A 13414-nucleotide genomic window follows, 5' to 3' on the forward strand; every position below is an offset into this window, starting at 1 on the left:
AAACAAGTTTCATACATTTAAAAAACAAAAAAGCAAAAACAATATTGAGGCTGTATTCATAAAAGTTAGCATGTGTACCAGCAATATGCTAAATTCCAACTTTGTAGTAGATGTGCAAAATGATTTTAGCAAATTGATATATTTATCTACTGATTAGCCTGCTACAAAAAAAAAAAAAAAAAAAATATATATATATATATATATATATATATATATATATATATATATATATATATATATATATATATATATATATATATATATACACACACACACACACACACACATATACATACACACACACACACACACACACACACACACACACAATGCTGCAAATATCATTTTGCGATTTTATTTTTTTATAAACCTACATATTGTTGAAACACAAGCTAGTTTACCGTATACAAGGTCAGCCCTTTACACATGTAATATACTGCATCAATATGTATAAAACTCTTAATAGTGATAAGTGCTAAATAAGTGCTAAAAGCCTTCTAGTCGAAACATGTTTCATACTCTACTCCATGCATGCCACACCAGTTAGACAGTTCTACACTGAACCCAAGTCATGTTGCCAGGTGAAAAGGTGGGTTAATGTTTTATTGCAGGAAGACACTAAAATGCTAGCCGGTTATTGGTAAACTGCTCTAGGAGTGCCAGAGAGGGAGTGAGAGAAAGACAAAGAGAGGGAGCGAGTTAGTAAAACAGAGGCTAGGGAATGCCAACGTCTCCTAGGGAGGGGTTTGTATACACGCTTATTCAATCTAGAGAGGGGTTTGTATACGCGCTTATTCAATCTAGAGAGGGGTTTGTATTCGCGCTTATTCAATCTAGAGAGGGGTTTGTATATGCGCTTATTCAATGTAGAGAGGGGTTTGTATACACGCTTATTCAATGTAGAGAGGGGTTTGTATACACGCTTATTCAATGTAGAGAGGGGTTTGTATACACGCTTATTCAATGTAGAGAGGGGTTTGTATACACGCTTATTCAATCACTCCATGCAATACAGCAGGGACTTTGATCACTTACTGAGCTTAAAATGTTAAGGCTGTGCTTGTGTTGTTTTTTTCACATTTATGCTTGTGTTCTGTGACTGCTTTACAACAAAAGAGATTTCAGTTCACGAAAGAGCAAGGTCTTTTATATTCCATTAATTCCTGAATTATTTATTTTTTCATCTCTACACAGAGAACACCTATAACATAATCACCACGTGCGTGGTCCTGACGGATATATATCTATTAGAGGCTGCTTTTCAAATTTTTAGGGTAACCTCAAATGCATACAGTACACACTGAGTACGGAACAGCGGCTTGTGATACTTTAACATGGTATAAGTAACCACTGTATTGAATTAATGAGTTACTAAAAAGAGCCCTGCTAAACCTGGAACGCTAAGCAGCAGCTCGCGTCTCGATAGAGTCCCGTAAAGCAAGTTCTCAAACTGTCAGAACTGTGTTTATTGTTTCTGAAAGATAACGCTGCGTACACAACACAAATCTGAGGTGTTACATGAAATGAAAATCAGCAGGGACATTTGTGCAGCGCACATGTTTTATGTAAAAGAAAAAAAACACTGATAACAGCAATGATGGTCGTGAATATTGCATTCCCTCAAATTGCCAGTAATTATCACGTTTCTGTTTCTGCAAAATATGCACATGTTTTATCGCCTAAATTCAGTATCATTACTGAAATGTTGCAGTGTCACTTAGTTTTATGATTTGGCTATTATTTACCGGGCACAGTGAATGCTGTTTCAGCAATCTCCTGCGATGTTAAAGCAACAACCTCTTGAGATGTCAAAAAACAGAGTAAAAAGGATTTGACAATCACATTTCAATGCATTTTGACTTGCTCTGGTCTAGCTTTTCAGCTTCAATTTTCAGGGCAATTGGTTAAGCTAGAGGTTTTCGTGGGTAATGCAAAAATTTTATATATTTGAGTTGCTTATTTAATTATAACATTTATATACGGTATTTGAGTGACCTACCTAGAACCATTGTGTTTTCTCTTTATATAACACAGAGTAATCATTATGATTATATATTAAGTTAAAGTAGAATTATTTTTGTCTTACAGCTTAAACATTGACATTGACCCCCTGGTGACGTGGCCGAGCCCCCCATCCGCCCCCCCACTTGTACAGTACATTTGAAAGAGAGAGAGAATGAAAGAGAGGAGAGTTGCAAGTCGCGTATTCCCCGCCCCAGAATCACTGCACCGCATTCACAGGAAGTCTTACGACAGAGACCTCAAGCTGGTGGCAAGCCGCCTGCTTTCTCAGCTCCTCCCTCTGGACCTCATTCTGGTGTAGCTCCTCCTTCAGCTGCTCTACCTGTCAGGATAGCGGCCATGGTTAGTGTGACAGGAACAAGCACAGCCAGCAGCACTGGAATCCAGCAACAGTAGCAACGTCGTCTAGAACAGGGGTTCCCAAACTTTTCCATGTGGCCCACCCATTCAGCTGCATTAGGCACTACGGCCCACTATTGGCACTTAAGAAAAATTACAAATTAAAAAGTGTTTTAAACCTGTAACACTGCAAATAAACTTAATCTAAATTGTTCTATTTTTCATTTGAATCTTTTTCTTCATCTGTATTTTATTGTTGCTTTTCATTATAATATATGAAACCACCTATGAATAAAAAAAAAAAAAAAAAAACAGCTAAGAGAGGTATTTACCTCCTAAAGACCAAAATCCTGAATACTGTACCCAAAGATGCTCTTTGAGCCTGTGACCAAGTCATGGCCCACCCCCAAGGGCACAACAGGACTGTACTCACAGATCTCAGAGTCACTTTTCCACCAAGCCTGCTACAAATTGAGGACGCAGCGACCTTGAAGGTTAATGGTTAGATTTCTATTTCAGGGAACCAGGGTGATGATGATAAGCAAATATTCCCTTTCAAGTACAAAATGTAAAAATTACTGAATGGGTGGACAGTGGCTGCTTAGAGGGGGCTTGATGATGGGACTTCACCCCACAGCAGACAAAAAAATTGTTCGGTCCACCTCCAACTTTTCGTCCTGTCAGCATAGTATGCCAGGGCCCAAACTGGGCAGAGCGTATGGAGCTGCCGCTCTGTCAGACTGGAAATAAGGTGGATGGAAAGCCTCTAATTCCACAGTGGTGGACATGAAATGCAAAGGCAGGATTGGTGTGGAACGTAACCTTTGTCCTGGCTTTGCGTTGGTGACAGCAAGCAAGAAACAGCTTTAAAGAATAGAAATGACAGGTCAGCAGAATGCAGGGGCTCAAATGGAGGCTCCATGAGTGCATTAAGCACCATGTTTAGTTGCCACCATGTTAGTTGCCTCCAAAGCCGCCGAGCCCCGCCAGAAGTGAGCTCCTGGGGAGTCAATATTGACATGGCAAGCTGAAATAGCTGCCAGATCGACGTTTACTGTAATGGGTAATTACCCCTCGACAAACGGGTCCTGCAAAAATTGCAGTATTACTGCCAAGGGGTCATGGGGTCGAACCCATGAGGCAGACAGCACGTCTGAAAGATGCCCCACTTGTACCTGTACTAGTAACACGTGGACACTGCTGTGGCAATTGTAGTGTGTGAATAACCCTGTTGGACAGACCCAGACAGCTCAAATGCGTCTGTTCGAGGGCCAGTCCCAGAGCTGCAGGTTCAGGAGATGCATCAGCGTTGAAAACCAGTCTCCTGGTCCAGTAAGAAGCTACTAGGAGCAGCTTGGCCCGGTCCTGTTTGATTTTCTCCAGACAGCAGAGGCATGGTGAGCAGTAAACTGCCTGCAGTTCTAAAACATTGATGTGGAGACCCTGCTGAGGGGGGTTCCCACACACTTTGCACACCCCAGCCACTCTACACAGCTGCTTTGTCCCCTTCAGGCACGTTTGCCTGGGAAAGCAAAAGCTGCCTACGTGCAGCTAACAGTGAAGCCAGATTTCTACCTACAGCCTGTCCGTTAAGCATAGACACACGGAGCAGGTTTTTATTAACCAGGCACAGGTCATCTAGCTGTTGTGATGAGAGCCTGTGGTTCTCAGAGAGGGACCGCAGCAAATGCGATTGATAGGCTACCAGGTTGCAGGTTGACAGTTCTCTAACCGTAGCCCTTTTGGTTAGCCGTATAAGCTCTGCTGACAAGGACAGCTTAATCACAGGGGACGTGCTGTCGGACTCCATGTCCTCAGAAGGGAATGCCAGCTCCTGTTTGCCCACCTCCTCAGAGGTAGCGATGGACAATATGTCCTCCTGTGGTACATCTGCACTCACAGCCCCATGTGGCCCCAAAGGGACAGGCAGGGCAGGTGACGCCGAACATTCCCACAGCAATTCAGTGAGAACGGTTCCTTGGTGGGTAACAGCTACCCAGAGCTTTTCCATCTGCTCCGAGTCTGCTGATCGCCTGGAATGGGCGATCCGTAGGGGAGGGGAAGGAGAGGCAGAGCTCAAGTAGGATGAGGAAGACTGTGAAGACGGTTTCCTGCCTGGGCTACTTCCCTGGGTTCGTCGTCCGCTCTCCCTTGGCCCAGAGCCATTGGGTGAGGATGCAGCCACCTCTCTAAGAAAGAGTAAGGGGTAAGGGAGCGTTCCTTACAGTTGTGGAACAGCCGTTTCTCAAGTGATCGCTTGGAAAAATGGGCACAAAACTCGTAGAAACTGCGATTAGACAGTGCCTCCATGGTGTGCTCTAGCCCCAAGAAGGATGAGCACCTGTCGTGCTTGTCCTCAATAGGCAGACTGGCCTTGTATGTCCCACAAAGATAGAACCTGGGCATGATGCAAGGATCAAGCAATGTAGTGTATAGAGACACAGTTGTACAGGTGCTATCTGCATATATATATATATATATATATATATATATATATATATATATATATATATATATAATCACACAGGCAACCAGGGGTAAGAGCCCATTTCTGGACTCGTCCTGGTAAAACCATGGTCTGGCACACTGGACTCCGTGGCCAGCACCACACCCCGATCTTGGTTCAGCCATGTACCTTCCATGCCCAGCTATGACCAAGTCCTGGCCACCGTCATGACGGAACCTTGGTCCGATCAATCCACCGAAAAACAGTGGCGTATCCTGGCCAGTCGCGAGTCACGGTCAAGCCACTACATTTGGATCACTCATGGCAAACCACTGGAACAGTACTAGTTTAGTGACTTTAGCACCGGGTCGGTACTCTGATGGTACCGGGTCGGTTCAGTGACTTTAGCACCAGGTTGGTAACAGATCGGTATGGGTCAACCGGTTCGCAGTACCCACGGGTGGCAATGTACAGGGATGCACACCTGTAAAAGCCACTGGCAAAACCACTCAGTTAGTACCACACACAAGACAGAGGGAAGCCTGCTTGTTAGAATGGACAAACAGTCTTCACAATGATGACGCTAAAACCTGTCACCAAAACGGCATCAATGGTTGTAATTGCAAGCAACAACAAGCTGAAGCAAGTATCTCGGGCCTGCGCTGTGTGGCTGAGCCCAGTTGTTGCTCTTGCTGCACGTATGCCGAGCGCCACATTGCAGACAAGTCAGCCGACTTATGTTGTTGGATCTCTGGGAAGGAGTGACTCGAGCCGCTGTCTTCACGCAGGGCACAAGGCCATAGTGGGATGTAACCAGCAACAGGCTGTAGTGCACACAATACGCTTAAACTAGTAAAAACTATTACAGCGATTACCATATTCCTTCGAATTTAAGACGCGGCACACATTTTCCACCGTCAATTTGAGTTACAAATAAAACATCAAATAAATCTGCATTTACAAATGTACAACCTCAATTACGCATATGGAGGCAGTTTGCGACTGTCTGCATTACAGTTTTGTGCTGCTTCTCATTTCCAGTTGTGATTACTCACACCTGTTTTATTCCCAGTTTGTAAACTGTGGTATTGCTTGGCATATCGGAAAATACCGGGGTCTGATCAGCATTTCCGATCTGTTCCAGTTGGTACAGTTCATTAGAAACGCTGAAATTGTAAAAGCTTCTCTTTGAATTCCTCAGGAGGCTAATGACACTTCTTTGAAAATGGCTGCCTGCGCATCATAGATAGGCTTGCTACTATATTTTTTTTTTTGCCAAATCGACTATTAATATCAACATTTATTTTAGGAAGAATTTACTTTTTTTTTTTAATCTTTATTTTTCAATTTAAGCAGAGAATGTGTAAAATCAACCTTTATGCTTAAAAAAAAAAAAAAACAAACAAAACTATGGCATTGAGAAACGTCTCATTTAGCGAAACCCCTTATTCAACTTGCAACAAATTCCAATTCCATTTCCAATTCCTTCCATGAAATTGGAATTCATATTTTAGAAACATAACAGTTATTGTGATTGTTCAACTGTTTTCATTTGAATCCAACTTAATTGTAATTGAAGTAATCTATTGCCACTGTAAGAAGCTCATTTTAACAGAATACTGCTAATTGCAATTTTGATTAATGATGTGTTTGGATTGCTAAAAGGGAACTGAAATTGAAATCGGGAATTGATTTTTAAAAAGGAATTGGAATGGAAAAACATGAATTGACCACAACCCTGTTGTTCACAGCAGAGCTATACCTTGTAAAGATAAAGATCCTACACAAATTAAAAAACAGTCTCAAATAAACTGTAGAAAACACAGTATATACAAGTGTAGTACAAACTTTTATAGCATAAATTTATGAATAAAAATATGTACAGAATAAAACATTAGATAGTTGAACAGAACTAACTTGCACTTATTATTCATAGTCTGAGCTCCACCCCTCTCCTGGTTCAGCACAGCTGGACTCAGAGTTACTGGAACGCAAGCCAGACGCGCCCGCTTCATCCTGCCGCAGAGACATCGTTCAGGGTATTGTGCACGATACTCACTAAGTGTTTTCCTCTTGCACCCCATTTTCAAATCAAACTAGTAACTGTCACAGTATACCTCTAGCAAAAGATAACGGTAAGTTGCTAATTTCAAAGTAAGGGCTTTGAATGACAGGTGTTATAGCTGACAAATAAAAGTGCACAGTCAGTGCAGGTCTTGATTGACAGTCATTTAAATGAATGAGAGCATTCTAGCACTGCTTCAGTCAACAAGATGTCAGAAAGGATGAAACGACTGACAGTAAAACTACAGTAGTCTGCCAAGGGACCACTGAGATGACAGACAGTACACAAACTAGAGATGATTTTTATTATTATTTCTGGTAAGAAAATAAAAAATAACGAGTGGTTTTGCAGACGTTTATCCTATGTAAATTTATTTTAATCTACTAATATTTTTTGGGAGTTCGACGTTTAACAAGCTTTACCAATTAAAATCGACAAGTAGCAAGCCTAGTCACGGATGATTCGAGATCAGGCAGCAACGTTTTGGTTCGTCATCTCGGCAGTCAGTCACGTTGCTGTTCATGTACTCGAGTGGTCACTTCTTTTGTTGGTGATTTTAATACATGCATCACTATACTGTACTTGAATTTAAGATGCAGGCTATTTTTGAGAAGCAAAAAATTGTTCAAAAAGTGTGTCTTAAATTCAAAAGAATACGGTAGTTTAAATATTAAGTATAATTTGTGTAAAAACACAAACGCAAGATGTCTACATATAGAAGGAACAATGTACTTATCTGAACAAGGCCCTCCAATCAGGTGAGTCTTGAGATCTATAAGCGCAGTCCTTTTGTGCCCTTGGGAGCAGGCTATGCCTGCTTCACAGGCTCAAAGAGCAGCTTTGATTTACAATATTTCAGGATTCTGGTCTTTAGGAGGTAATACCCATTCAGTAATGGTTACATTTTGTACTTGAAAGGGAACTGGAGAATTATCCACAGCTATTAAAGCACTCAACAGTGCTTAAATTAGAAATGCTAAAAGAAACTTAACACATTCAATGACAAACACTGCACTGAAGAAACAGAAAAATACATCTAGTTGTCATTCAATTTCTAACTGGAGAATGAACCTGGGTAAGCAAGTACATTGAGCTAATAAAATAATTCTTAACCAACATGTAACATCACTTGTATATCACTATATCAAGGCTGCACTTCCTATCATAATCTTTGTGACAAATAGGGAATGCAGCAATTTGTTATAGAGGAGAAGATTCTTAGCACGAGACCTACTAAGTTATGGCAACACATGGTGTATTAGGTAAGATTTTCTGCAATTATTCTGTTAGCTTTATGTACCTCAAGCAAGGTTAAAATTATATGTACTTGTACAAGGATTTAGGAGGACACTAGCGACGATAAGACCCCGATTTGCAAACAAGAATTTCATGTAAACTGTAATGTCTACAGAGCAGTCATGAACTCAGAATGATGGCACTTTACAGCAGAGCGACCCCTAGCACCATTCTGGGGAACTGCACTGGATTAACCCACAGCACTTCATGCACCGCAGCACTTCATTTTCCCAGTACACCAACCATGCTCAGCCCAAAGCTGAGTTCATCACATTCAAGGGTGCAGGTTTATTAAAGCCTTGTTACAGAGTACCTGCTCCAAAGAGATTGGGTTTCACCTGATCCAGATCCATGTAAATCTGGATCCAAATAAAAGGCTTCCAAATTGTTTACAAATAGTTAAAATTGGCTGGCTGAAGTCTGATTTGAAACAAGCATTTCCAAGTCCTTTTTTATTTTAGGTTTTTATTTCCCAGCCTCATAGCAGGACTGAACGACTTATTATTAGTGTGAAGTATTCTTTGGCTGTTTGCCAGTTCCTATGTCAGTTTCCCATCCATATCCGTGTTCCGTTTGCACAAGGTGTCGCTGTGTTCTAAGAGACACTTTGAAAAGGAATATGAGGTTAAATAAACTGGCAAGGCACCTTGATGGTAAGAATCAACCCTCCCTATTCCTCAAAAGAGAATGCAACTGGCAGAGCTAGAACACTAGAGAGGAACTTGAGAGGTTAATTTAACGACACACTTCCTAAACCTCAAGCTGCTTTTTTCTTTAACAAAATCAGTAATGAGAACTGAAACCTCGGGGGCCAATGTTTCAGATGTTTTTTATATACAGACATTTAAAATAACAGTAAAAAAACAGTAAAGCCCTTTTAATTAATTACACGCTCATTACAGGGTTATGATACTGAAGTTTGTCTTTTTAAACCGCTGCTATCAGAAAGCATTTCATTCCAAAAGAATGGTTTGTATTATAAAAAGACAGAGGGTGTTAGATTAGCAACAACTGTACTGTAAAATACAGACACACACACTGTCTTTCAAGCCAAGCCAGTACCTTATTCTTCATGAACTTGGAATGGCTGCGATAGACCTCCATCTGCTTCATTTCTTCCTCCCGCTCTTCAGTGCTGACAGCTCCGTTTGACTTGAGCATGTGCACCTCCTCTTCCAGGTTCAGAAGCCCGCGCTCCAGGGAGCCGATCTTAGTGTCCTGAGAGGCCAGAGCGAAAGACAAAGAAGATGATGAAAAAGAAGAAGACGGCAGCTTCCACTGTAAACCCCTCGGGTTCGAACACCTCATCAAGTTACGCGGTTATCAGAGGTAGTATAAATAAATAGCAAGAGTAAGTGGGTGGATGAGAGGTTCGACTCAGTGAAAGTAAAACCTGATAATGGATCTGCTCGCTGCTTGCTTAAAATGCAGCAAGAAACATAATGATCTCTGATGTCTGGCTAGAGGAGGAGGAGGAGATGGATAAATTTAATAGGATCCTGGGGGGGGGGGGGGGGGGGGGGGGGGGGGGGGGGGGGGGGGGGGGGGGGGGGGGGGGGGGGGGGGGGAAAAACTGACGGTTGTGTGCCTCTGCCACTTGTAAGTGCTAATTGGAGTGATGACAGGCCATGAGCTTTTCACATAATAAGCATAATTGGAAAGCTGCGGTAAATTACACCTGGAGACCGGCGAGCAGGTGAGAAAATCTACCTGGCAGCTATCCTTCCGAAATGACAAGAATAACAGTATCCAGGGAACTCTATCAGGTGCACTGGTTATAAAAATGTACACTATAAAATGTGTTCTATATATTAGCAGATAATGATATAGCAGGAAACCCAATGCACAAGCAAGCAGGGATATTTTCCAACCCCCAATCGATATACTATTTAACCAATTCACTTTAATGTTTGCAGATGACCTCATTTTAAAAATGAAACCGTACCCAAAGTAATTTGTTCATGATTTTTCATTTTTTATTTTCAGGATATTTGCAATCATTCGAAGTGGTTCTTATTGCAATTACTCAAGACAATGCTCATAAGTGTTTTGATAAGTCTGTGTGGAGGTGCTTTCATCTGAGTTCAGGAGCAGCTCTTCAGCTGTAGCTGCCTACCTTTAATATATAACATAGGTGAGATCAGCCAAATTGTCTTTTTAGAGTAAGCACCATCTAGTGATCTTCCTTTTGCTTTTTCTGGCAATAGACATCAGTGATCTAGAAGGTGGTCCTGGTGCTTACTAATATAAAGACACTAGCTAATCTAGTCCATGGCAGGCAGGCAGAGCTGAAAAACAGCTCCTGAACTCCCATTCAAAGCACCTTAACATCGACTTCACAAATACAAAGAAAATAAATCATTATAAAAAAAAAACAAAACAAAAAAAAAAAAAACACTGAAAGATCTTAATTTAAAAAACAATTTGAAGCTATTTATTCTTGTGAATTGGGTGACGAACACTGGCTGCAGTCAAGCGGATTGCTCAAATTGTGTGGTGCCTTTGTGATTTGAACTGATCTGAACACAGAACTACACGATGTGAAAAGCGTGACAATTAGCCTCGTTTCACCCAGCCCTGTGATCAGTGCTGCCCCCCCTGAAGGAGCTCACCTTCATTTCGATGACGGTTTGCAGAGCCTTGGTCTTGGCAGACTCGGGGGCCCCTTCATACCGGCGATGGATCTCCTGTAAGGAGTAACAGGGAAAAGGGTAAGTAGAGTGATAGGGCGGTGCATTTCAAACACACCGCTCAAATCAACCAACACTTCATTTTTCAGTTTACCGTTATAAATGGATGGAACACTCTACAAGATAAAACAGAAGAAACGTATTCCACTAAAACAGCTCCCATTAGTAAGGGTGAATGGTGTGCTATGAAGTATAATGCTTTGTGAATGTGGGACAAAATCAATAAAGGTGTTAAGCATTTTAAGCATATGACATAAACATGCTCTCTGAATATTAAATTGAAGCTGATGTCACCAATTGTGATACCTACAGCTTTAAGAACATGCCTAGCGACAGTCTGCACAGTACTGCCTTTGTTTTCTTTATATAACACAATCTTAAAGCGCTCTGCATTTCCATCCCACTCTCCTAAACAGGCAGGACTGGTTATGACAGCCTGGGTTCACATGCATCCTGTGATGATCAAACAGAGCTGAAAGGGAATAAACAGCCTCTCACGAAGGGAGTGCTGTGGGAAGATGAGAGGCACTGCTCTTCTTCCTTTGAAGGCAGCTCGTGTTAGTCACTGATCAGCTGCTCTCCAGGGCTACTGGGTTGCACTTCATTATCTATGCCCACAACTCACACAGATTCTGTTATAAAAATACAGATTGCAGAAAAGATAGAGCCCAGAGATTTACAGTTATTCAAAAGCCCTAAAGTTAACTTTGACCTGCTTACTAATGGCGCACAGTGTTTTTATAAGTAGTCTTGTTTGGATACTTGTTTCTATGAAAGTTTATAAGGCTTATGGTATAACTTGTCAACATCTTGTTGGCTATGGCATCATAATGGTGGGTTACCGATTTTTACAACAAAACACCCCCTCGCTAATAATAGATATAAAAGCATAATGATATGCAAGAGGGGTAACAGTTCTGTACATGACAGTGCATCATAGCAGAGGTATGAATCAAGTGTATTGTGATACAAGACCAAAAGCACGACACAGCTCTTTGTCGTTCACCAAGTAGTTCTTGAATGAAGAATAAGTGCGTTTCATGGTTGGGCTAAAACACATTCTCCCTTTTTATTTAATTATTTGAACAGCATAGTCCCTCATTAAATGATCATTTGACCTTGTTATGCATCATACAAATAACCCATCAGGAGCATCATACTGCAGGTACTGCAACAATGGATATCGTATCGTGACCTGCATATCAAATTACTAGTGTAATTTATGTTTGGCAAACACCTAGTTAAATATATGGTGTGTGTTCTATGTTTTTGGGGTCAAAATTTTGTTTTTCCAGAAGTAACTACATAATATTTATGGGGACATCATTTCTTAAAAAGCTTTCTTTGCTCAGAAACAGAATTGAAAAAAAAAAAAAGCCCCACCCTGCCCTCTATGCCATTTAATGGGAATCAATATAAAGTTCATCAAAAAAAAAAAAAACAACATTGCTCATGTCTGCATAAGAAAAAACTATGAAAACCAAGACTGAACAACAAAATGAATAGCATGGGCTTCTATGGCAGATGACTATCATCTTCCAGAGGAAACGCAGTGTGCGTTGTGTTTGTGTCAGCACTGGGAGGAGATGCAGCTTGGGTAGCTTCCCAATAGGCCCCACTATGGTTAGAAAATGAGTAAAGTGAGATTGTTCCCTATTATGGTCTTTTGCCTGAATTTCGCAATGTAAGCACTAAAAATCAAAACTATTTTCCCCCAATTAAATGTTCCCTATTATTGCCCTCCAGGGCCCTGTACTAGATCAATCCTCCTAGGCATACGTTTATCGAGCTCTTGTCCTTTTAAATGGCGTTGCCCATGAATGTCAGCAGAATCCATTATACAACAGGGATGGGAATAAGAAACCTATTGCATAGCAGTTTCACCCATTCCAAGCTTTAATACCATCTTGATTAGCCACAGTGTGTGTAGGTAACAAGCTCCGGTGTATGTCATTAACAGAGTCCAGGACTGGATCAAACTGCTAAGCAATGGGAGTCTTATTTCCACCCCAGTACAACCTAACACTACACCATCAAGTAATAAAGGATTAAAATCAATGTCATGATTTTAAGCCCCGTCAGAGTTCATATATACATTGCCTTTTACACAACCTTCATTACCAATGCGCACCAAGAGTTAATGTTTAACTACTGTAGCTCTCAAACTAAATAATCACAAACAATCCTAATCTGTTATTACGACTGTAGACACTGGCCTTTTACTGCACTGAACAAAGACAGACAGTTCCTGCGTGGTACAGTGCAAAATATGCTGTGCAATGTGATGTGGTCGCTGAATGGAGCCACTAGGTGGCGATCCTTTCTTCACACTTGTCTAAGTTAATCACTTCTAGTTTCCAACATGACAAAACTGGACATTTTTAAATATTCTGATGGGAGGTTTCATCTTAAAACTTAATTTATTAATCAATCAATCAATGAGTTTAAACCCTTCCTCCTCCTTCTGCAATGCTCTTGTAATATCAATGGCCTAAGCTGTGATAAGTAATAGCAGCTAGCTCTGAACCTGTTAAGAATGTGTTTAAGTCAGTACCT

The 13414-nt window shown here is 41.1% G+C and overlaps 1 protein-coding gene across 17 annotated transcripts in view; it reads right to left on the reverse strand.

The window, feature by feature from the left end:
* The window catches only part of LOC121319540 (ELKS/Rab6-interacting/CAST family member 1-like), a 346328-nt gene that overhangs the window by 276379 nt on the left and 56535 nt on the right, over nt 1-13414 (reverse strand). For 9 of the 17 annotated variants that reach the window (XM_041257064.1, XM_041257065.1, XM_041257063.1 and 6 more), the window contains exons 4-6: nt 10781-10855; nt 9231-9386; nt 2261-2344 (exon numbers count right to left, since the gene is read on the reverse strand). In XM_041257064.1, coding sequence (XP_041112998.1) covers nt 2261-2344; nt 9231-9386; nt 10781-10855 — 315 coding nt within the window. The remainder of the gene's footprint in view (nt 1-2260; nt 2345-9230; nt 9387-10780; nt 10856-13414) is intronic. The other 8 variants (XM_041257069.1, XM_041257072.1, XM_041257074.1 and 5 more) reach the window with 1 other exon arrangement.

This window comes from Polyodon spathula, chromosome 8 (assembly GCF_017654505.1).
Source record: "Polyodon spathula isolate WHYD16114869_AA chromosome 8, ASM1765450v1, whole genome shotgun sequence".
NCBI classification, from domain to species: Eukaryota; Metazoa; Chordata; class Actinopteri; order Acipenseriformes; family Polyodontidae; genus Polyodon; species Polyodon spathula.